At 40.2% G+C, this 23,756-nt stretch overlaps 1 protein-coding gene and 1 long non-coding RNA gene across 3 annotated transcripts in view; one reads left to right on the top strand and one right to left on the bottom strand.

Moving 5' to 3' along the window:
* LOC134023037 (uncharacterized) overlaps window positions 1-23,756 on the bottom strand; it is a 258,879-nt gene that overhangs the window by 87,613 nt on the left and 147,510 nt on the right. The gene's annotated exons all lie outside the window — the stretch shown is intronic.
* On the top strand, window positions 1,490-15,816 carry LOC134023022 (myosin heavy chain, fast skeletal muscle-like). Of its 2 annotated transcripts, none has more exons than XM_062464824.1 (39): window positions 1,490-1,507; window positions 1,788-2,006; window positions 2,211-2,354; window positions 2,471-2,627; window positions 2,732-2,759; window positions 2,906-3,020; window positions 3,593-3,685; window positions 3,782-3,845; window positions 3,950-4,048; window positions 4,148-4,251; window positions 4,322-4,460; window positions 4,547-4,665; window positions 4,831-4,980; window positions 5,190-5,360; window positions 5,558-5,861; window positions 6,007-6,071; window positions 6,203-6,290; window positions 6,418-6,535; window positions 6,619-6,742; window positions 7,065-7,201; window positions 7,395-7,650; window positions 7,755-7,997; window positions 8,086-8,262; window positions 8,453-8,598; window positions 8,986-9,076; window positions 9,236-9,625; window positions 11,333-11,459; window positions 11,577-11,695; window positions 11,818-12,014; window positions 12,161-12,344; window positions 12,531-12,696; window positions 12,892-13,016; window positions 13,103-13,411; window positions 13,705-13,908; window positions 14,012-14,137; window positions 14,564-14,734; window positions 14,963-15,250; window positions 15,426-15,557; window positions 15,689-15,816. In XM_062464824.1, exons 2-39 carry the CDS (start codon window positions 1,800-1,802, stop codon window positions 15,704-15,706), a joined length of 5,895 nt encoding a protein of 1,964 aa, XP_062320808.1. In that variant the 5' UTR covers window positions 1,490-1,507; window positions 1,788-1,799; the 3' UTR covers window positions 15,707-15,816. The 2 variants fall into 2 exon arrangements, with proteins under 2 accessions (XP_062320808.1, XP_062320810.1); XM_062464826.1 differs by lacking the exon at window positions 1,490-1,507 and having other exon boundaries at window positions 14,963-15,067; window positions 15,155-15,250.

Genomic DNA, 23,756 nt, shown 5'->3' with positions numbered 1-23,756 from the left:
AAATAATTAAATGTCCTGACATGGCATTTGACACCTCAAATGCCATGTCATGCATGGTCATGCAAGAATCATGCAAAATTGCTCAATTAATCAACCCACTGCAATAATACATTTTGAGTTGGTTAGCCCTTACTTGAATCACTTTTTTGTTAAGTAATTTCTAATCGTTAGTAAGTAAGTACGTTTTACAACCTTTCCATGTCAAATATGTGCTAGTTGTAATCAAGCCAGACATACAGCACAGATGGTTGGTCTCAGCCTCAGTTAATGTCATCCAAGCTTTGTGAGGAAGTTCATTCATTTCCGACCAGAGAAACCCGAAATACAGGCGTGACATCTTTACATGTTGTCTCCTTATAACTGGATTTATAGTAAGCCTACTGTAAATTTCTATGGCTTGCTAAATCAGTAAATCATGTCATCCGATAATTTATTATCCAAAATAAATACGTCTTAGATTTCAATGGATTGAATAAGATGAGGATACTATAAACCAGACTGCCACATTTCAAAGTAATTATTATCAAATCCATACAGTTCACTCATGTATGCGGGTAACCAGATATTTTATCTCTATACTCTTCACGTTGGATTTGAAATAATACACCCAATTTTCCCTTTTTAAATAAAGTTTTTTCCTTTTCTGCAGAACCTATTCAAAATTATTTTCTATAATATAGAATGAAACAGGATTTTCCTTTTCACACACATTAAGCAAACTGGTCAAAAGGTGTGCAAACTGCATGGTATAAATCAAAAAAATATAATTATAAATATGGATCGCAGATGATACCACTGGATCTAGTACTGTACTCATTACAACCTTTAAGGTTTACTGTACTGAAGAGAAATCCAACTTAGGCCTTTGTATACATTATTGTATAACATATATGAATCAACTCATAAAAAAATAAATTTTAAACTCCTGTCCTGTATTATGCAAAAGAGACATAGAGAGAAAGAGGGGAAGCCAGGTACGGGGTGAAAGTCAAACTGTAGACTCTTGTCTCTAATCCATTTCCTTTAGGAGAGTAGTCCACAATTAGCTTCTGCTTGCTAATCACTCTCCACTAGATATAAGGAGTCCCACAGAGCAGCATCCACGGACAGACAACTTCCACCTGTGGGGTAAGATACTTGTTATTTTCACATCCTTTTTATTGAGATCAGGCACATAGATAAAACTCATAACACTTTGTGCTTATTACGTGCTAAGTAGGTTTGCCTTGCCCATATACAAGAAAAATTAGTCAACTAGTCGACATCATTAGTCAACATCAGCAAATTTTGTGATGTGAATATTGGCTTACGGTGTTGACCAATCATTTTCTTATAAGTGCATCCCTACTATGTAACACTCAAATGTGATGGGAGGTATAGCAATGACATGTGAATGTTGTATACGTTCTGGTTGTGTTATTTCTGGATACATTTCTCAAAAAACTCTAAACAATCATATTTTACAGCACCAAGTAAGAGTCCATTTCATCTGGGAGGGGAAAAACAGGTGAGACATAGTTTGATGCTACATACATGTATACTGCTCAAAGCCAAAGCACTATCAGTATATCTACTACTGTAATTGTTTAAATTGAATTATGATATTTTTTTATTTATTCTACACATTTTGTATGTTTCTGAGGCCTACTTACTTTACAGTAATATACAGTAAATGCATTCATCATTTAAACTTTCAGGCCCACAGGATAATTATGAATTCATGAGAAAGGGCACATCATTTTATAAAAGAAGGAATAGATTTTGTAACAGTGATATTTTTTCCCCAGTAAGCCGGCACCATGAGTACGGACGCGGAGATGGCCCAATATGGCAAGGCCGCCATTTACCTTCGTAAACCTGAGAGGGAGAGGCTTGAGGCCCAGGCTGCACCATTTGATTCTAAGAATGCCTGCTATGTGCCTGATGTCAAGGAGTTGTACCTCAAGGGTCTGGTTGTTAAGAGGGATGGCGGGAAGTGTGATGTGAAAGTCCTTATCACTGAGGAGGTAAGAGGATACTTAGCACAAAATGAAAAAACAATTTGGTGGACTTGTTTCTGTACATCTATATTTTGCAGCCACAGTTACTGACACATTTAAGCTGTTTAAAAACTTACAAAAACTATGAAATGTGATTGAAATTCACTTGAAAAGTGTATACATTATTCAATTAGTGTAGGCTTCATGCATGTAATTGACATAATCTTTCAGGTTAAAACCTTCAAAGAAGAGGAAGTCTTGCAGATGAATCCTCCTAAATATGATAAGATTGAGGACATGGCCATGATGACCTACCTCAGTGAAGCTACTGTCCTGTATAACCTCAAAGAGCGTTATGCCGCATGGATGATCTACGTAAGAAAACTACACATATAGACATGAGCCACCTTAAGGAAGCAAATGACACCCTCAGAATATGTATACTTGTACTCTAATAGCAATATTTCCCTTTACTCTCTGCTCATATGCAGACCTACTCTGGGCTCTTCTGTGCCACGGTGAACCCCTACAAGTGGCTCCCTGTATATGACATGGATGTGGTCAACGCCTACAGAGGGAAGAAGCGTATGGAGGCTCCACCCCACATCTTCTCCGTCTCTGACAACGCCTATCAGTTCATGTTGACTGGTATGGACTCTACTGATGGATGGCTGAATTCAAATATAGATGGATGGATTCTTAGTTGCTACTCGTATCACTTCTGATACATTTATTTGTCAATTGACTTTCAGATAAGGAGAACCAGTCAGTCCTAATCACGTAAGTTTGAGACTTTAATTGAGTGTATATAAATATATATATGTATATAAATATGAAGACTATAATGCTTAATGACTTAAAATGCTTGACAATACTTATTTTAATTAATGCACACTAAATCATATTTTTATCATCTAATAAACCAGTGGAGAATCCGGTGCTGGAAAGACTGTCAACACCAAACGTGTCATCCAGTACTTTGCCACCATTGCTGTTTCTGGAGGTGAGAAGAAGAAGGAACCAGTACCCGGCAAAATGCAGGTATGATCTTATATACACTATATAAAGTGCATGCCATCAATTGTTGACCCATCATCGTTTTTACACCCCCCCAAAAGAAAATCCATGGTAGAGTTCAAGGGCGTAGGTTTCATTATACATGAAAACTGTAAATATTTCCTCCCATTTTTTATTAAGAAAATTATATTCACCGGCTGCATCATCAGTTATAAACTAAATCTGTCCCCCCACATTTGAAAACAAACATAGTCCCTTAGTATAGTTAAAATCTAGTTTATATCTTCAAAATATGTTGTCATTCTTGACAGCAGTCCTGTGGTAGTTTTACATACAGCACAACTTAAATAAGACTGTTAGTATATTACTTATATACTCATTCAGCAACTTAAGAGGTTAAGAATTTGTGGGGGGTACTGTGTTAACTCTGACCAAATATATTAAACTAAAGGTGTTCAAAAATAATATAAAAACAGGGTTAGACCTAGTCTAGAGGAAGCGTTCCAGGAGTGAATGACTAAAGACGAAGTGACGAGAGAATTATTTTGGATGATTGGTGATCAGTCTAAATGACCAACTGGTTTGTCTCCCTTCAGGGTTCCCTTGAGGATCAGATCATTGCAGCTAACCCTCTACTGGAGTCCTACGGTAATGCCAAGACAGTGAGGAATGACAACTCATCTCGCTTTGTAAGTTTGGAGGGAAAATATATTTTTTTTACATTTTACACTAACTTAGAAATCAATAGGATACGTTGAAAAAGCCCTCTCTATGCACTCTTTCAGGGTAAATTCATTAGGATTCACTTCCACATGAATGGAAAACTGGCAAGTGCTGACATTGAGACCTGTAAGTAGGTTTGGCTTATTTCCCAGTTGCTCCTTTAAATAAATATTGGTGTCCATTCAAATTGTTCTCATTTTTCTCTATCCTTTCAACCATGTCTCTCACAGACCTGCTGGAGAAGTCCAGAGTAAGTTTCCAGCTGCCTGATGAGAGAGGCTACCACATCTTCTACCAGATGATGACCAACCACAAACCTGAACTTGTTGGTGAGGCTTTACTCCTTTTTCCACTCATTGAGGGTTCAGCCTTTTACATAAAATGTACACATGCCTTGGGTGATCATAATTTTAGTTTTGTCTCCACAGAAATGTCGCTTATCACCACCAACCCCTATGACTACCCCATGATCAGCCAGGGTCAGATCACTGTGGCCAGTATTGATGACACAGTCGAGCTTGATGCCACAGATGTAAGTCACTAAAAGGCTTGAAAATCATAATGTATTGGTGGTTTAATGTAAACTTTCTTTGCCCCTCCAGGATGCTATTGACATCTTGGGCTTCACCGGTGAAGAGAAGATGAGCATCTACAAGTTTACCGGTGCTGTCATGCACCATGGAAACATGCACTTCAAGCAGAAGCAGCGTGAGGAGCAGGCTGAGCCAGATGGCACAGAGGGTAAGCCAAATTGTTTGTATCGATGTTCTAAAGAGCATTCATTTAATTATATTCCTGTGATAAACATTGCTCCTTTCTCTCCCCAGTGGCTGATAAAATTGGCTACCTTCTGGGTCTGAACTCAGCTGAAATGCTGAAAGCCCTGTGCTACCCCAGAGTGAAGGTCGGCAATGAGTATGTGACCAAGGGTCAGACAGTGCCTCAGGTAAGGCTTGGAAAAGCATCAGAGCAATTTTTTTTACCGACAAGCTGTTAAGAAATAAAGCTTGATTGTAATATTCATTTTAGCATAGTGTTTTCAATTATTACGGGTAAAAAACAACTCATAAAATGAAATCAATGTTTAAGTGGAACCAACATTATAACACAGGTGAACAATTCCGTGAGTGCTCTGGCCAAGTCCATCTATGAGAGGATGTTCTTGTGGATGGTCGTCCGCATCAACCAGATGTTGGACACCAAGCAGCCAAGGAACTACTACATCGGTGTGCTTGACATTGCTGGTTTTGAGATCTTTGACGTGAGTTTGATCATTATGGCAATATTTGAAAAATAATTAGAAATACATTCAAAAGTGGCTTCTTTCATGTGTCATTAAACTATACATATAGTATCTAATCTATTTTAATGATTTCATTTAGAGGAACAAAAAGTGCAGATAAAGTAAAAAATACATACGGTATGGTGGGATCGCTCAATAAAGTTCTGCCAAACTTTGCACATCTACAGTACAACAGCATGGAGCAGCTGTGCATCAACTTCACCAATGAGAAACTGCAACAGTTCTTCAACCACACCATGTTCGTCCTGGAGCAAGAGGAGTACAAGAAAGAGGGCATTGTCTGGGCTTTTATTGACTTTGGCATGGACTTGGCTGCCTGCATTGAGCTTATTGAGAAGGTGAGGTGTCTGTAAAAACTGTGGATGTTTCATACCTGGCAAGGATACAAGGTTATTCATACATGTAGATAAAGTATGAATAAACTGACATGTTCTTATCATATCACAGTGCTTATTATATGTCTTATTCAATTATGCCGTTTCAGCTCACTGTTATACACAGTATATTTGACTGATAAAAGTATATTTCTACACAGCCAATGGGCATTTTCTCCATCCTTGAAGAGGAGTGCATGTTCCCCAAGGCTTCAGACACTTCCTTCAAGAACAAGCTGTATGACCAGCATCTTGGCAAGAACAAGGCATTTGAGAAGCCTAAACCAGCAAAGGGCAAGGCTGAGGCCCACTTCTCCCTGGTCCACTATGCTGGTACAGTGGACTACAATATCACTGGCTGGCTGGACAAGAACAAGGATCCCCTGAATGACTCTGTGCTTCAGCTGTATGGAAAGTCCTCAACCAAACTGTTGGCCGCGCTCTATGTTGCTGCTCCACCTGAGGGTTAGTATGGTTGAATTAGATTACAAACACACAGGTTTATACATTGAACATATCAACATGATTTGTTAATAATTTAACAGTATCGTTCAAACAACAAGACATATTCATTTATTATGCTGTCTAACTCCTGACACTCCTATAACAGATACCACAAAGAAAGGAGGCAAGAAGAAGGGAGGTTCCATGCAGACTGTGTCCTCTCAGTTCAGAGTGAGTGAGGTTTTTAAAAATATATAATTTGGGATAGTTTCATGCTGTGATTGTACTTTAATGTTAGTGAGCATTTTAGCTTTATTATGAATACTATCTGAGAGTAACAATGCTTTATAACAACCTTACAGGAGAACTTGGGCAAGCTGATGACCAACTTGAGGAGCACCCACCCTCATTTTGTGCGTTGTCTGATCCCCAATGAGTCAAAGACTCCAGGTAAAACAGTGTTTTACGTATTATTTATCTTAAGTCATTACTACTTAAACAGAGTACATTTATTTGATTATTATTTCTACGATTAAGTTCCACAAAGTAAAAAGCTGACCCTAAATCTTTCATCCAGGTCTTATGGAGAACTTCCTGGTTATCCACCAGCTGAGGTGTAATGGTGTGCTGGAGGGTATTAGGATTTGCACAAAGGGCTTTCCCAGCAGAATCATTTATGCTGACTTCAAGCAGAGGTAATGTTAAACACAAATGCAACAAATATATAGTAGATAGATAACAACATAGCAATTAATAAAACAAATTTCTCCCTATTCAGATACAAAGTATTGAATGCCGGTGTCATCCCCGAAGGCCAGTTCATGGATAACAAGAAGGCTTCTGAGAAGCTGCTTGGGTCAATTGATGTGAACCATGAGGAGTACAAGTTTGGACACACCAAGGTAACATACCATACACTATTGACGATGGGATACTGGCAACTCATGTTTGTGACCTGCCTAGTTATTAAATATCTAATTTATCTGGTAAATATTCAAAATGCAGTTTAACGTTTTTGAGAGCAATCCAACAATCTTAATAATAAACTAAAATATGACTACATATGAGAAAGGTATTGTATTATAAATCCTAAGCAAGTAATTTCATTGGCATTTATTTGATCCTAACATCATACAACCTTTGCTTTCTACTAAGATAGCAATATGTTAACACTGGAAGTGTTTATGTTGTTTATTTAAGTTTTGTTTTATACCTGTGTCTCAGGTGTTCTTCAAAGCTGGTCTGCTTGGTGTCCTTGAGGAGATGAGAGATGAGAAGCTTGCTACTCTGGTAACCATGACACAGGCTCTTGCCCGTGGATACGTGATGAGGAAGGAGTTTACCAAGATGATGGAGAGGAGGTGAGATGGAGATGATAACGGGAAAAATATGGATTCAAGTGCATTCAAATCTTGTTTTTTAGGGAGTGATACATTTTGTTTTACTATGAAGCTATTGTTAGAATAATGATGTAAACTTGTAATCAAATGATGCAATTACATTGCATAATTTGTATCGAGCTAAACAATTACTGTGTCTATCTCTCATTATCAGAGAGTCTATCTACACCATCCAGTACAATGTCCGCTCATTCATGAATGTGAAACACTGGCCATGGATGAAGGTTTACTACAAAATCAAGCCTCTCCTGCAAAGTGCTGAGACAGAGAAGGAGCTGGCCAACATGAAAGAGGACTATGAGAAATGTAAAGTTAATCTTACCAAGGCTGAGGCTCGCAAGAAGGAGCTGGAGGAGAAAATGGTGTCCCTCATGCAGGAGAAGAATGACTTGGCTCTCCAAGTTGCATCTGTGAGTGAGCCACACACGCACGCACACACACACACGGGCGCGCGCGCCCACACACACACACACACACACCACATTCAAGTCTAACTAACCTCTGTTATTCTCAGGAAGCAGAGGGTCTGAATGATGCTGAGGAGAGATGTGAGGGTCTGATCAAGAGCAAGATCCAGCTGGAGGCTAAACTCAAAGAGACAACAGAAAGGCTGGAGGATGAAGAGGAGATCAATGCTGAGCTGACAGCCAAAAAGAGGAAGCTGGAGGATGAGTGCTCTGAGCTGAAGAAGGACATTGATGATCTGGAGCTTACCCTGGCCAAAGTGGAGAAGGAGAAACATGCCACAGAGAACAAGGTATCAAAATCTCACCAATAACCAAGCAGTATTTTGTTCAAAAGAACCAAACAATAGTTTTCACTTGAACTAACTTTGTCTTGTGCAGGTTAAAAACCTGACTGAGGAGATGGCATCTCAAGATGAGAGTGTTGCCAAGCTGACCAAGGAGAAGAAAGCCCTGCAAGAGGCCCACCAGCAGACACTGGATGACCTGCAGGCCGAGGAGGACAAAGTCAACACTCTGACCAAGGCCAAGACCAAGCTGGAACAGCAAGTTGATGATGTGAGTAAAGTTATCTTTTCGTGCACAATTTGGGGTTTTAGCCAACTTTGCCTCTATTGGTATTGAATTTAATCTCATATAATGAATTTGTTTTAGGGATTCAGTAGGACAACTGACTAATATAACGTGTTATGAATACATAGCTGTTAATATCAAAACTTAAGTATGAGAATTGTGTTTTGTCCTCTAGCTTGAAGGTTCTCTGGAGCAAGAGAAGAAGCTCCGTATGGACCTGGAGAGAGGCAAGAGAAAGCTGGAGGGAGACCTGAAACTGGCCCAGGAGTCCATAATGGACCTGGAAAACGACAAGCAGCAGTCTGATGAAAAGATCAAGAAGTAAGTATTGTATAATCCTTAGAGACATTCTTGACATTATATTGATTTCATTTACTCCAGCAATCATTACATTGAATTTCCACTTCAACATAATAATTTCGACGTCCAATGTTCAACCCCATCTATAGGTCATGCATTTCACATTGATTATTCATATTACTCACCTTGGAGTAATGCAATAATAAAGACCTATGAAACTGAGTTTTGTTTCTAATTACACTAATCAGATACCTAATAGATTACTTCATTGAATATCTTTGTCATTAGGGATAACAAGGCTTTTCTTTCTCAATACTTAACATAAAAATGATCGACGTGCTTTACTATTTAATTTCCACTCAATGACACAAAACCAAAACCTGACAAGGATTAATGTGTGCACTAAAGGAAGGACTTTGAGACCAGCCAGCTCCTCAGCAAGGTTGAGGATGAGCAGTCTCTGGGTGCCCAGCTGCAGAAGAAGATCAAGGAGCTCCAGGTGCGCTGTAGTTGCTAAACAAGTAACATTTCCTGTTTTTGTATTGATGATATTGTACTTGCTTGTGTTTAAAATCCCCCTTGTCTATTTAGTCCTTTTCCTCTCGTATGTGGGCCAGAATTTTGAGACTGTGATGCTAAATGTTTTTGTCTACTGTAGGCTCGTATTGAAGAGCTGGAAGAGGAGATTGAGGCTGAGCGTGCTGCCAGGGCCAAGGTGGAGAAGCAGAGGGCTGATCTGTCCAGGGAACTTGAGGAGATCAGTGAGAGGCTTGAGGAGGCTGGAGGCGCCACATCTGCTCAGATTGAGATGAACAAGAAGCGAGAGGCTGAGTTCCAGAAGCTGAGACGTGACCTGGAGGAGTCCACCCTGCAGCATGAGTCCACAGCTTCAGCCCTGAGGAAGAAGCAGGCTGACAGTGTGGCAGAGCTGGGAGAGCAGATCGACAACCTGCAGCGCGTCAAACAGAAGCTGGAGAAAGAGAAGAGTGAATACAAGATGGAGATTGATGACCTTTCTTCTAACATGGAGGCAGTTGCTAAGGCTAAGGTCAGTGATACAAATAAACCTAAACAGAAAGATAGAATTTATGTAAAACTGTACCAAGTAAGCAAAGGATGGGTTTTAGAGTGGGTTACAGAGGTTTATGGAAAGCCTTTTTATGTTCACCTTTTACTGATTATACATTCCCTCTTAAAGGCAAGTTTTGTAATTTTATATAATTTACTACATTTTAACAACTGAAGGATTTCACAAATTCAATTGGAAAACATTGTGTTACCCTTTTCATGTTCCTGTTAAATTTGCCTGAAAACGCCTAAACAGCATACCCAAAGTAAATTGGAAGCTGTTCTTGAACCATTTGGAGTACATGCATGTAAATGATCTCTTTTGAAAGCTGACACTCTGAAGTTATGTCCCCTGTTGTCAGGACCCCTGTCAGTCCTTCTAGTGTTGAGTAATAGAAGCTTGAACACAAGGAAAGTGAAAATTTCTATTTCCGCCTAGATTTTGTTTTGAAAACAGAGGCCTGAATAGGCCTAGAGGTGGTAGGTATTATCTGGAAGACTAAATTGGACCACAGGTTGAAGCCTTACCCAATTCAAATCAAAAGTCAAACATAATACCACAATATATTCATATTTGACACATGTTTTTATAAGAGTACATCCAGGAATTTTCTAAAAGGGTCTTTTGGAGACTCCAAAATGACCCTTTGTAACCAAGGTCAAGGTCAAATAAAAAGGTATTATTTTTCATAATTGTTATCTCTGGCCCATCTCTGGTACTTAGAAATATCATGTATAATAGCTAAATCCCTAATTAGTAATACTGAAACACAAAAACTGAAGCATGAACACATTGGAGTGCTTTATCTGATTCCAAGGATTGGCGCACAAAGAACACTGATTCTGTCAACCATATTGCGCAATCGACTGTTATTTTGAAGGCTCCACAGACGCATACAAATGAGGTATTGGCATTTTCAGCTAGCTGTCAGCTACAAGGCTAACGAGCTAATTTCAGAGCCAGTCGAAGCCAGTTCGAGAAATTTGTTTAGAACGAGTGTGGGGGCGGGGGGCGGGGGGGGGGGGGGGCAGGACGCACAGACCTAGTTGGCTTTAGAGGGCTGTCAACGGGGCATGGAAGCTCCTATTGGGTCGAACAAGGTGTCAATCAAAAGGGGAGGGTTCAACGGACATTTTGAGACCTTCATTTTGTAAATACTCCGTTGATAAACCGGAGAAAATAACACTTTTATGTGAACAAGTTGTTTCTTCCGTCGGCTAACTTGCATAATGAAACAAAGGATAATGGCTATTCATGAACGTAAAACATTGTATTTGGACGAATTACTTTACATGGTTAGATACTTTGAACCCTTGGGACTTACGCAGATCAAGTTTTGATGGCATGATTTGCACACCTGGACCTATTTGAACAACTTAGGGTGAGTACAACTTTTTTCTTTGGCATTGTTGAAGGAATGTTCACCGGAAAAAGACGTTGACTTTGCTTGCTATTGCGACTTGATCTTGAATTGGTTTATTTCAATGGAAGCACAAGAATCGTAGCTTTCCAACGATGTATAACATGTGTAGCGTCTAAAAAATATATTTGTTAGAATTCAGTGCGTCGTAACTGAGGAAGGGGGAGGCAGCCTTTTTGTCTCGCGGGCGAAACAGGAGCGTAAACAGGTATAAAGAAAAAACCCTAAAGTATCTATGTCATTGAAACATGATGTTTGTTCCACAGGGCAATCTGGAGAAGATGTGCCGTACCCTTGAGGACCAGCTCAGTGAGATCAAGACCAAGAACGATGAGAATGTTCGCCAGGTCAATGACATCAGTGGACAGAGAGCCCGACTCCTCACTGAGAACGGTACGGGACATATTTGTTCAAAGGCCTACATGCAGAAATATGTTCCACAAGGTGTATATTGAAAACAAGTATAATAGAGAATCAGACTTAAGGAAGAGCTTCCTTAATTCCCCACAGGTGAGTTTGGTCGCCAGCTGGAGGAGAAGGAAGCCCTGGTGTCCCAGTTGACCAGAGGCAAGCAGGCCTACACCCAGCAGATTGAGGAGCTCAAGAGGCATGTTGAGGAGGAGGTCAAGGTAAAACAACTAAAGAAACCCTATGTTGATCAACTATGACAGTTTTACAGTACAGTGGTTTGCAAATACTTTTTTTTGGTCCCTTACTACTTCACCCACATCTTCAATTATTTTCCTCTCAGGCTAAGAACGCACTGGCCCATGGTGTCCAATCTGCCCGCCACGACTGTGACCTGCTGAGAGAGCAGTTTGAGGAGGAACAGGAGGCCAAGGCAGAGCTACAACGTGGCATGTCGAAGGCTAACTCTGAGGTGGCTCAGTGGAGAACCAAGTATGAAACTGATGCCATCCAGAGGACAGAGGAGCTGGAAGAGGCCAAGTAAGTAAAAAAAAAAAATTGTATTCCCTAAGCTCGCAATACATAAAGTTGATAGTAATGTTAGTACCCCAATATAAAGTTACTGTCAACCACTCCAAGTTTGAACTCAGGACAGAACACCATTGTGATACTTTTTGTGTCAACAGAAAGAAGCTGGCTCAGCGTCTCCAGGATGCTGAAGAGACCATCGAGGCCACCAACTCCAAGTGTGCCTCTCTGGAGAAGACCAAGCAGAGGCTGCAGGGAGAGGTGGAGGACCTCATGATTGATGTTGAGAGAGCCAATGGCCTGGCTGCAAACCTGGATAAGAAGCAGAGGAACTTTGACAAGGTAAAAAATATTGTGCCAGTTCTAGGTTTTATGTAAGTGTGGAACATGGATGGACCTAAATCTGCAATTGGGGCTTAAGAACTACATTGACATGCTCATGCCCTGCTTTTGTGCCTTGAGCCTAACGCATTGTTTACATGTTGACATTATGTGTTAAAGGCTACGTTTGTGTGTGCTTCCTCCTAGGTTCTTGCAGAGTGGAAGCAGAAGTATGAGGAGGGCCAGGCTGAGCTGGAGGGAGCTCAGAAGGAGGCTCGTTCTCTCAGCACAGAGCTCTTCAAGATGAAGAACTCCTATGAGGAGGCTCTTGACCAACTTGAGACTCTGAAGAGAGAAAACAAGAACTTGCAACGTGAGATAAATGTAGTGTGTGGTGCTTTTGTATTTTTGAAAAGAGAGAATTATTTCCTATTTCACCATATCATTATACTTTGCATTAGTTGATTCACAGAACCATCAACTGGGGGAAAACAGTTTCCTGTTGAACTCGTGTTGGATTCAGTAAACTAAGCTTGCTAATTGAACAAGCTTCTGTTTCAAATCACAGAGGAGATCTCTGACCTGACCGAGCAGATCGGAGAGACTGGCAAAAGCATCCATGAGCTGGAGAAGGCCAGGAAGACAGTGGAGACAGAGAAGTCTGAGATCCAGACGGCTCTGGAGGAGGCTGAGGTACAAACTCTCCACAATTTCTAGAATTAAGTGGAAATGATAAACACAATTAAGAATGACATTTGCTAAAACATTCCTTTATTTAGGGAACACTGGAGCATGAAGAGTCCAAGATTCTGCGTGTGCAGCTGGAGCTGAACCAGATCAAGGGTGAGGTGGACAGAAAGCTGGCAGAGAAGGATGAGGAGATGGAGCAGATCAAGAGGAACAGCCAGAGAGTGCTGGACTCCATGCAGAGCACCCTGGACTCTGAGGTCCGCAGCAGGAATGATGCTCTGAGAATCAAGAAGAAGATGGAGGGAGACCTGAATGAGATGGAGATCCAGCTGAGCCATGCTAACCGCCAGGCTGCTGAGTCCCAGAAGCAGCTGAGGAATGTTCAGGGGCAGCTCAAGGTACTGTGAATGTTGACCATAGTGATGAGTAGACTGCCGTGAACTACATTAATACTTACTTCAGACCATTACTGCAGATCTAAACTCTAAATGGGGGCTCAAATATCCATCTCGGATCATATTTGTTTTGTTTTGGAAAACATGGGTGCATGTATATAGAAGGGCAATTCATAATATCATCCTTGCAAAGAACAATACACCTTGCAGTACAAACAGTACTACTGAAGCAGTTAAAGAAATACTGTGCACAGCAGCATCTTCTCGTTCCTCTCTACACTCTGTGGTGTTTCTAGGATGCCCAGTTGCACCTGGATGATGCCGTCCGGGCCGCAGACGACATGAAGGAACAGGCTGCCATGGTGGAACGTAGAAATGGTCTGATGGTGGCTGAGATTGAAGAGCTGAGAGTGGGTCTGGAGCAGACAGAGAGAGGCCGCAAAGTGGCCGAGCAGGAGCTGGTGGACGCCAGTGAGAGAGTGGGACTTCTGCATTCCCAGGTGTGGACAACACACACAAACACACATACATATAAACACATTGTTACATAACATTCACAGCAAAGGTTTTGTTTTGCTAATATCCATGTGTACTCTCTTCCAGAACACCAGCCTGTTGAACACCAAGAAGAAGCTTGAGACTGACCTGATTCAGGTGCAGGGAGAGGTGGACGACATTGTCCAGGAGGCCAGAAATGCTGAGGAGAAGGCCAAGAAGGCCATCACTGATGTGAGTCTAGCTAACTAAGTATCACAGTACTGCCACTATTAAGTCACTACTTTACTTACACCATCATTAAGGCCATATCAAAGTAATATGGAACCACCATATCATCATACAGTAGCCTACCCCTATGGTAGCATACCTTCCACCTTGTGGCCATGTTCTAGTGATTTCTTCATAACGTATGTGTTCACAATTCTAGTGTCGACCCCCACTGATCCATCTAAGTAGAATGCAGAAACGTATTAGATGGTGCTGATTCTTATGCAGTTCAGTTCTCACAAGGCTTTGTTTGTTGGGTCATTCCACCAGTATATCGTCTAGATAATATAATTATGTACTGAGAAATTATTTTTTTAATGTAACCTGGTACAATATACTATGTGTATGTACAGTTCCTCAGTTCAACCAAGCTGTGTTCTGTTGTTGCAGGCGGCCATGATGGCAGAAGAGTTGAAGAAGGAGCAGGACACCAGCTCTCACCTTGAAAGGATGAAGAAGAATCTTGAAGTGACAGTCAAGGACCTGCAGCACCGTCTGGATGAAGCAGAGAACCTAGCCATGAAGGGTGGCAAGAAGCAGCTCCAGAAACTGGAGTCCAGGGTGAGTTGATAGTCACCTTTCACCTCAGGAAACTATTGTGTATTAAAAGTAATTGAGAAGAATATGTTTAATATGTGTCTTCTCTGTAAAATAATTGATAGTCTCTAAATGACCTAAAATGCTTTTATTGAGGTAAAATACTGTATTTTGTATGCAATTGATTAGAGTAATTTGTGTGTGAGTGGTAAATTCCACAGGTTCACCCATGAGCTCATGTCCTCCATTCAGGTGCGTGAGCTGGAGACTGAGGTTGATGCTGAACAGAGGAGAGGTGTAGATGCAATCAAGGGAGTCCGCAAGTATGAGCGCAGAGTCAAGGAGCTGACATACCAGGTAACAACACAGTCAAAAACATTATATGTTGATACAACAGTATATGTTGATACAAATAATTTTTATTTACCTTATCATCTGCTTCAGACTGAGGAGGATAAGAAGAATGTAACCAGACTTCAGGACCTGGTGGATAAGCTGCAGCTTAAAGTGAAGGCTTACAAGAGACAGGCTGAGGAGGCGGTAAGTCTAATAACTTATTTGAGCTTTGCTTATGCAAAATAAATCTTTCTTTGCTTTCGGTGTATATCTCTATGGCTTTACCAATGGTATTTTTCTTGTCTAAATGATGACTGCAGCAAGCACATTTAAAAAATTAAAGTTTTTAAGAAATCTTTTAAAAATGAATTTATCCCAGGAGGAGCAGTCCAACTCCCACATGTCCAAGTTCAGGAAGGTTCAGCATGAGCTGGAGGAGGCTGAGGAGCGTGCCGACATTGCTGAGTCTCAGGTCAACAAGCTCAGAACCAAGAGTCGTGACTCTGGAAAGGTAAAGATCTCCTGATGCCACACCAAGGGTTCAGACAAAGAAACAAATGCATGACAGTGTTTTGTCAGACCATTTGTCAAATATAAAAATTCAATACAATAATTCCCTGTTTTTTTCTTTCTTACAATCAGGCAAAAGAAGCGGAATAGACACTAACCTGAGCAAGACCCTATGCCTAAACATTGCTATGTTTCATAAAATATGGTTTACATTGTGATATTTTGAGGTAAAAAATAAATAAAAGAAACAATCTTCAAAACGTCATGGCTTGTTGTGAATTTGTTGTAGGAGGTAGAAATGTTGTCTAAGGTTGCACAATTTTGTACATAGAAATTAGTTTACACAGGTCAATAAAGCACATAAAAAATATCTGCATCCAAATTATGTTTCAAAACATATGGCCTGTGTAGCCAAATTAATTCTTCCATGTTGTTTCAGTGAAATATATTTGAAAAAGTGGGTCCTTTAGTGACTGCAAGGGATGCAAAATATACTGATAAAATAATTCTAATTCTAATCATATAGATGAAGAATAATTCAGGCTCTTTTACCTAACTAGTACAGTGCCTGTGGTATGTATTAAGACTGTGACTCGTTGCTGGTTCTACAGACAGAATGTACATTCTCTTACACAATTCCTTATTTTTAATTAAATAACAATGAGCCGAATTTAACCTTGTCAGTTAGCCACTATGGCTATTCAACCCGTGGGTGGGTATCTAGATAGCTAACGTTAGCCGCTATGTGGTGATGGATATAAAACTAATCCACACCTTTTTCTTGATGGCCTCCTCATGCGACAAAATACATATCCTTGACTCTTTGGCCCCCATGTTACCCTTATTTTATGGCGATGTGAGACGTTAAAGTCCCTTTGGTCGAACGTTATGTGGTAAACGCTAATGCCTGTAAATGGATAACACGTTTATATTTATTTGTTGCAAACAGAACATTTGAATAATTTTACAGGCGACACTGCATGTCTGTGAGTCCTGAGAGATACACATTTCAACATCATACAATGCCTGGTTCTCAAGATAATCATGCCACAGACAGACACAGAAACAGAGAGATTACTGCCTTTATGGTGAGGCTACGTAAAAGGTTACTGCAATCACCAGGCATTGAGGAAATAAAATACAGAGATTTACAAGTTTTTCTTGACTACAGCCTGTATGGTACTTAAACATATGTCTGAGAATATAATTGTCATTCCCTCTGCCCCCTTGTGGCGGTTTGTTGTGTTGTTTGTGTTTCCTGGTTGTGGGTGTGGCCATGGTCTCCAGTTCCAATTACCCACTCACTCTGCCTCAGTCTCCACACCTGTCTCCCATCAACTCATCAGCCCTGCAGTTTATCAACCCTGGTTTTCACGTCATTCATCGCTGGATAATAGTTTTGTCTACCCTCGGTAATATACTCCCAGTTACAAAGAGAGATTGTAAGACCGAGTAATTTTTGTGTGAAACCATTCAGTGCTGACTTTGTTTTTTTGCCTGTGCCTCCAGGATCACCAACCTTGCCTCCCAGCCAAACCCTGCACAGCCTACCCTGCCGTCCTGTCTGTTTTCCGTCACCATCTTTCCCCTCTGCACTTACCCCAACATTAAACCCCTCTGGACCGTCCCTCAGTTTTTTCTCGTTTGTGTTGTGCACTAGGGAATCAGAATCAGAATGGGATTTATTCGCCATGAAAGTTTGCACAGACAAGGAATTTGCTTTGGCAGGAAGGTGCATACAATAAACATATAGGAACCTAAAATTTAAATATGTGGACTATCTATACTAAGGGTACATAAACTAGCAGTACTAAGTGGAATTAGAATTAAATAAAATATACAATGAAATAAAATATAAGTTGCTGTAATTTACAATATAAAAATACAAATATTACAAAACATACAAATGTACAAGATACAATTTTGTAATGATGTGCAAAAAGCAGTGTGTTTTAAGCAGGAAGTCATTAGAGTCAGTGTGGACCCTTGGCCTTGTTGAAGAGGCCAACAGCGGAAGGGAAGAAACTGTTTTTGTGGCGTGCGGTATTGGTCCTGATGGACCGCAGCCTTCTGCCGGAGGGGAGTGACTGAAACAGGGAGTGTCCAGGGTGGGAGGTGTCGGCCACAATCTTTCTCGCTTGCTTCAGGGTCCTCGAGGGTAGGCAGATTGCAGCCAATCACCTTCTCAGCAGTGCGGATGATACGCTGCAGCCTGCTCTTGTCCTTGGCAGTGGCAGCAGCGTACCAGACAGTGATGGAGGAGGTGAGGATGGACTCTGAGTAGAAGTGCACCATCATTGTCTTTGGCAAGTTGAACTTCTTCAGCTGCCGAAGGAAGTACATCCTCTGTTGTGCTTTCTTGATGAGGGAGCCGATGTTCAGTTGCCACTTGAGGTCCTGGGAGAGGATAGTGCCCAGGAAGTGGAAGGACTCCACAGTGTTGACTGGGGAGTCACACAGGGTGATGGGGGTGAGTGGGGCTGTGTTCTTCCTGAAGTCCACAATCATCCACTGTCTTAAGAGCATTGAGCTCTAAGTTGTTCTGGCTGCACCAGGCCACCAGGTTGGCCGCTTCCCAACTATAATCAGACCATCAGGTCCACCACCACCACCCCGTAACAATAATTGTATGCAGAAGGAAAACCAGTTAATACACATTCTAATTTGAATTACATTGTTCCAAATAAATGTGTTGTTGCGGTAGCTACAACATGTATCTATAACTTAAATTACTTTGAACTGCACCTTTTCAAATCTCTTCTTGGAAATGACCTCTACACTTACTATACTCTGTGAGTAGGTGTGAGCTGCTCTATAAATGAGCGAAGCAGGTTCAGGCATGGCTCTCGGGCAGTGCGCGTCATATCACCCATTGCCGTGTTCTCAGGCCATAGGCTTAGCTGGATAGGCGGCGCTATAAAGTCGCACCATGCACGCACACGCATCGTCGATTACCTAGTGTTCTGCGCCGCTGCTACCCACCACCATCCCCTTCTCCCCCATGTTGTCTGTCTGTTCTCCCCGTGGGGGATTGAACTTGTTGCTCGCTGCCTCACGTCATGCATGTGCAGTGAAGGCAGAGAGCGCTTCCCCATGTAGATCCATTCCGCCAAAGTTAAACCTATTCTCATGTATATGAATAAATGATTAAATCAATCACGTGAGTGTCTTGACTGAACTGCATTTAACTGTCCACTTTTAGTGAGGGGTTTGTTTTCCTCCAATGTAGGCTCTTGAATGTATGTCTGAAACATACTGCAAAGAGGACCTGAGCAAGTCATTATTGAGCAATATTTATATTCATATTACAGACCTGTTATTGCTCAATTTCTTGCACATTTGCTTTAGAATCAGAATCAGAATCACAAATAGGTTGACTGCCAATTAGGTTTACACATACAAGAATTTGTTTTGGTCTGATGTTGCGTGACAATTATTTGTTTTATATTTTACTGTTGATTGTTTTTTCTACAGGTACACTCTTGCTCTCTTGTGGGGAGTTTCATGTTGTTCAATTGTAACTTGTTTAACTGCATGCTCTTGTGGTTCTTCCCTTTGGCACTTATTTGGTTTTCCACAATGTATGCTTCATGTTTTGGCTGCTCGCAATGTTTGGGGCTATCTTGTTGTTATGATCAGCAACCTATGCTCTTTTGTAAAGCTCTCTCTTGGAAGTCGCTTTGGATAAAAGCGTCTGCTAAATGCATAAATGTAAATGTTTATAAACATGTAGTGAAAACAGGTCAACTTCGTGAGACAAGTTTGTGAATTTGTGAAGAGGCACATCTTTAAAGATCTTCTACCATTGATGATGTGGAGGCACATCATTAATGATATTGAGTCTGTTCTTTTTGTTATTGTGTATTACTGTATGTTCTATGATTGCAACTTTTACTTTTGACTGCACTGTAGTGCTTTGTGTGCAAGATAGGCGCATTACAAATTATTAATTAATTATTATTATTAATAAATAACCTCTTAATCTTGAACAGAAGCTGCCTGCTCTGAGGGATCTCCCAGACAGACTGCATTTATGGCCTAACATAAATGTTTGAGTATGAGTGTTTTGAGCCGTTTACTGTAAAAGAACAGAATTATCATTGGTGGGGAAATGCCTTTTTAAAGGCCTAAAGAGGAGTGACAATCAAAACAATTCCAAAGTAATTGCATTTACATTTAAAATTGTATTAGAATTTTAACTTTATAACATAACTTGTCAGATGGTGGGAACATTTTACATTCCTCCTCACAAACCTGTCTTCATATAAATTATTTATACATTTATAAGTCTTGCCATGAGCAGTTAACACCTGCTTCTCAGCCATCAACGGTATTACACAACCACAAACCTAAAGTACTTTTTTACTGACATTGATACTGCTCAAATGCCACTACTAAATGACATAATTGAATTACCAGTGAACTATTTGGCCTGGAATATCTGGCCTGAGATGAGCCAACTCATCCCACTTTGAGACCCACTTTGGCCTTTCATGAAGAATTTTCAAAGTGAAGCCAAGGTGGCTGTGCTTTACTGGACTTCTGCCATTGCATATGACACATCCCAAATTAGACTATAACTTAGGGTTGATGTTTCTTATAAGCTCACGTTGGAACAGTAAATGCACAACAATCCAATGACATCTAGTCGTAAAGTTTGTTTAAAAATGTTGGTGTGAAATGTATCGTTGGCTTTCTCTTTACCATCCTTTATATTTGAGGAATTATGGCATTAAGATATTTTTATAAAATCAATTTGGTCAAAGATACTAGGTTAAGTAGGTCAACAGTTATTACAAGAATTCCATATGATATACTGTTTGTACCAATTACAATTAGTTGTGCAGTAGCGATTGTCGGATGGGTAGTATTTTAAAAGCTCATCCTTAATATTTAGTGGCATGACGAGAAAACTTCAAAATGTACACTGCTGAAACCCTGTCAGGTGGCAGCCAGTGGAAATGTGAACCATGTAATCATGGTATCTTGAAAATGGTGTTCCTAAGTAATAGCCAACTTTATAGCCTTATAGACTTTAAGGCCTTATTCTAGCAGTACTTTGTGTCACCTAAAATGTCTTGTTGGGATGAGATATACTGTATTTTAAACAAATGGAAAAACAAAGGAGGATAAATAATCAAAATCTATCTAGACAGGACAGTTTGGCAGTTGACATGAGGATCTGGAACATGATCCATATTTGAAACCTAATATATTGAAATGCAAATCAATAAAAATAGTTTTGTAACAAAAACAAAAAAAACGGTACAAATTATATATTTGTTTTTTTCCTCAATAATCCTTCAATTTGAATTTGAACCAGTTCGAATTCTTATCCTTTTGTCTTTAAGTCTCTGAAAATATTTGACAAAATAAATGGTGTCTAAAGAGTTTGAACATTATGTAAATAGTGGATAATAATAAAAGACAAACTGTTGAAAATAAAAAATTGGTATCACCTTTTTTCTCACCAAACCATCCAATTTGTCATAGATCTGCATGTCGGGTTGCATTTAGTCTTTTTGTGTCAGTTCACACAGCAGTTTAATCATTTGGATTTGTCAAATATAAAGTTCTGCACAAAGTCATCTCTGAAGGCAGCTCAATTACATGTGCCATGTCAGCTTCACAAGACAGCAGTGGTATACAAAGACCCAATAAACAAACTAAACATTTGTTTAGGGCCCCGCGCCCCCCCGCCCCACACACACACACAAAAAAGCATTATTAACAATAAAAATAAAGGGCCCCTACATTATTGTTGTTTAGGGCTGACAAAACCCAAGGGGGGGAGATTGATGTTACCAATGAATGCACACTGTAAAAAAGGGAGTCAGGTGGCTGAGCGGTTAGGGAATCGGGCTGGTAATCAGAAGGTCGCCGGTTCGATTCCTGGCCGTACCAAATGACGTTGTGTCCTTGGGCAAGGCACTTCACCCTACTTGCCTCGGAGGAATGTCCCTGTACTTACTGTAAGTCGCTCTGGATAAGAGCGTCTACTAAATGTAAATGTAAAACACAGTTTACATGGCTTAATACAATACAAAAGATTGTTGAAATACAATTATCCTCAGCATAGAATCTAATTTTCAGAACCATACTTTATAGTGACATCAAAATGCTATCTGTGCTTTAAGCCTGGACATGCACTTCTTTACCACGTATGAGGCACTCACACATGGTACCGCTCGGAACTCGGAACCGCTTACTGTAATAGAACAGAATTGTCATTGGTGGGGAAATGGCTTTGTAAAGGCCAAAAGAGGAGTGACAATCAAAGCAATCCCAAATATATTGTAATTGCATTTACATTTGAAATGTGTTAGCCACTTGTCTGAAGAGACAGACAATGAAATAAAGAGTAGACGCCAGTCTACCAGTTTTTTTTCCTCCAGTGAACCGCGGCCATGAGTACAGATGCGGAGTTGGCTCAGTATGGGAAGGCTTCAATTTACCTTCGGAAACCGGAAAAGGAGAGGCTTGAAGCCCAGAGCAAGCCATTTGATTCTAAGAATGCTTGCTAAGTGGTTGATGACAAGTTGTACCTTAATAAACAGCTTTAATTCAGTAGATGGCGACAAAGACAATGGTGTATAAATGTGGTAACATGCTCTGACCGTATTTATTCCCTTTGTCATGTATGTGTTTGTCAAGTATTTGACAAAAGAAGTGTTCTAGTACTTAAAACGTTTAGCATACATATATAAATGTAAAAGCGTCTGCTAAATGAATAAATGTAATACTGATCAGAGAAGTTTGCCACCATGCTGATTCAAACAGTGTTTTAGATTTTAGCACTTGTAAGTAAGTCATCTTCAGTACAAAACCTTGATTTAATTTGTAATTGTATCCTTTCCATTCATCCCTAACATCCTTCATGTATCATGTCACCAAGGATCCAACACTTGTAAATTGTCAAGGTGATAAACATATGCAATTCTAGATTTTAAAACTGAGGATGTGAATTATTATTTTTTCTTTCAAAACACATGCTCAAAATTAATAGTGGATCTTAAATGTTTTAATTAATCATTAGAGTACAACAAACCATGATAGAACATACAACTCAGACATCACTTAAACATTGGTGACATTTTTTCATCCCAACAGTAGGGGTGCAAACGAGTGCACCCCCTGCACCCGCGGTAAAGTCGGCTATGGTGATAATATTACCCTGTCATGCAATTACTCATCTTCCACTTCTCTCCATTGGTATTACCACATTCCTGGATCATCTCCACAGTTCCTTCTGCTCATCCTCCACAGTAGTAGGTCAGATGTCAGAGCTGAAGGACTAGATCCTCGACTTAAAATCAAACGGGATCCAGAATCAAGATGTGTAGACCTGGACATCTCCTTTGCAAAAGTGAAAGATTCTGGGTTGTACTAATGTGCACTGACGCCCACAGTGCCAGGAAGCCCCATGGCTGTGCACAAAAACCTCCCCCTGTGCCCCAAATGTGTGCCAAGTTCTCTATGCTTGCTTATACTTTGGCAATGTAATCTCAAACTAGTGTAGTCCATTGGCCATATCAGAACACAACATTCTAAAGGTCATGTATTAATAAGGGATTGTTTAAATATGTACATAACGTATTTTTATTCACAATTCCAATTTATTTCACTCAAAGTGATGTGACATTTTACAATTTTAGCTCAATAGTGCTGAGTGAGTTTTTTCCATACGTTTTGTATAAAAACTTGTATAAATGTTTCATTATTTAAATATTGAATAATTCAATGGAATCATCAGAATAACTTTGATGTCCAGCAGTCAGTGTATTTTTTACTTTTGAGTTTGTTCATTTAATCATAATACATGAGTACAGAGTTACCATGTGATGGAACTAAAGCAAAGAATCTCTCATCTCCCCACCACGGGAGTCCTCCCTGTCCTTTCAGAGATGAGAGGGATGATGGAGGGATGACTGTTTGACTTTGATGCGTGGGCTACAATAAATCAGCATATCAAGCATGTGAAAATAAGGGAAGGAAAAAAACGCTGACAAACTTCAAAGTTCCCCAGTATGAAACAGGACCATAGATATTTTACACATTTACTGTGGTAACTTTTGTAAAAACTATCATTCTAAATTGGACACAGAAAACAGCCTGAACCCAACAGGCCACTATCAAAAAGTCTTTAGGGGGCTGTGCTTGTCTCGCCATCTACTGGTGAAACACAGAAACTACTGCACTT

Source organism: Osmerus eperlanus, chromosome 7 (assembly GCF_963692335.1).
Source record: "Osmerus eperlanus chromosome 7, fOsmEpe2.1, whole genome shotgun sequence".
In the NCBI taxonomy this organism is placed as follows: Eukaryota; Metazoa; Chordata; class Actinopteri; order Osmeriformes; family Osmeridae; genus Osmerus; species Osmerus eperlanus.
Note: the sequence above shows the minus strand (reverse complement) of the source record. Positions and strands in the feature narration are given on the sequence as shown.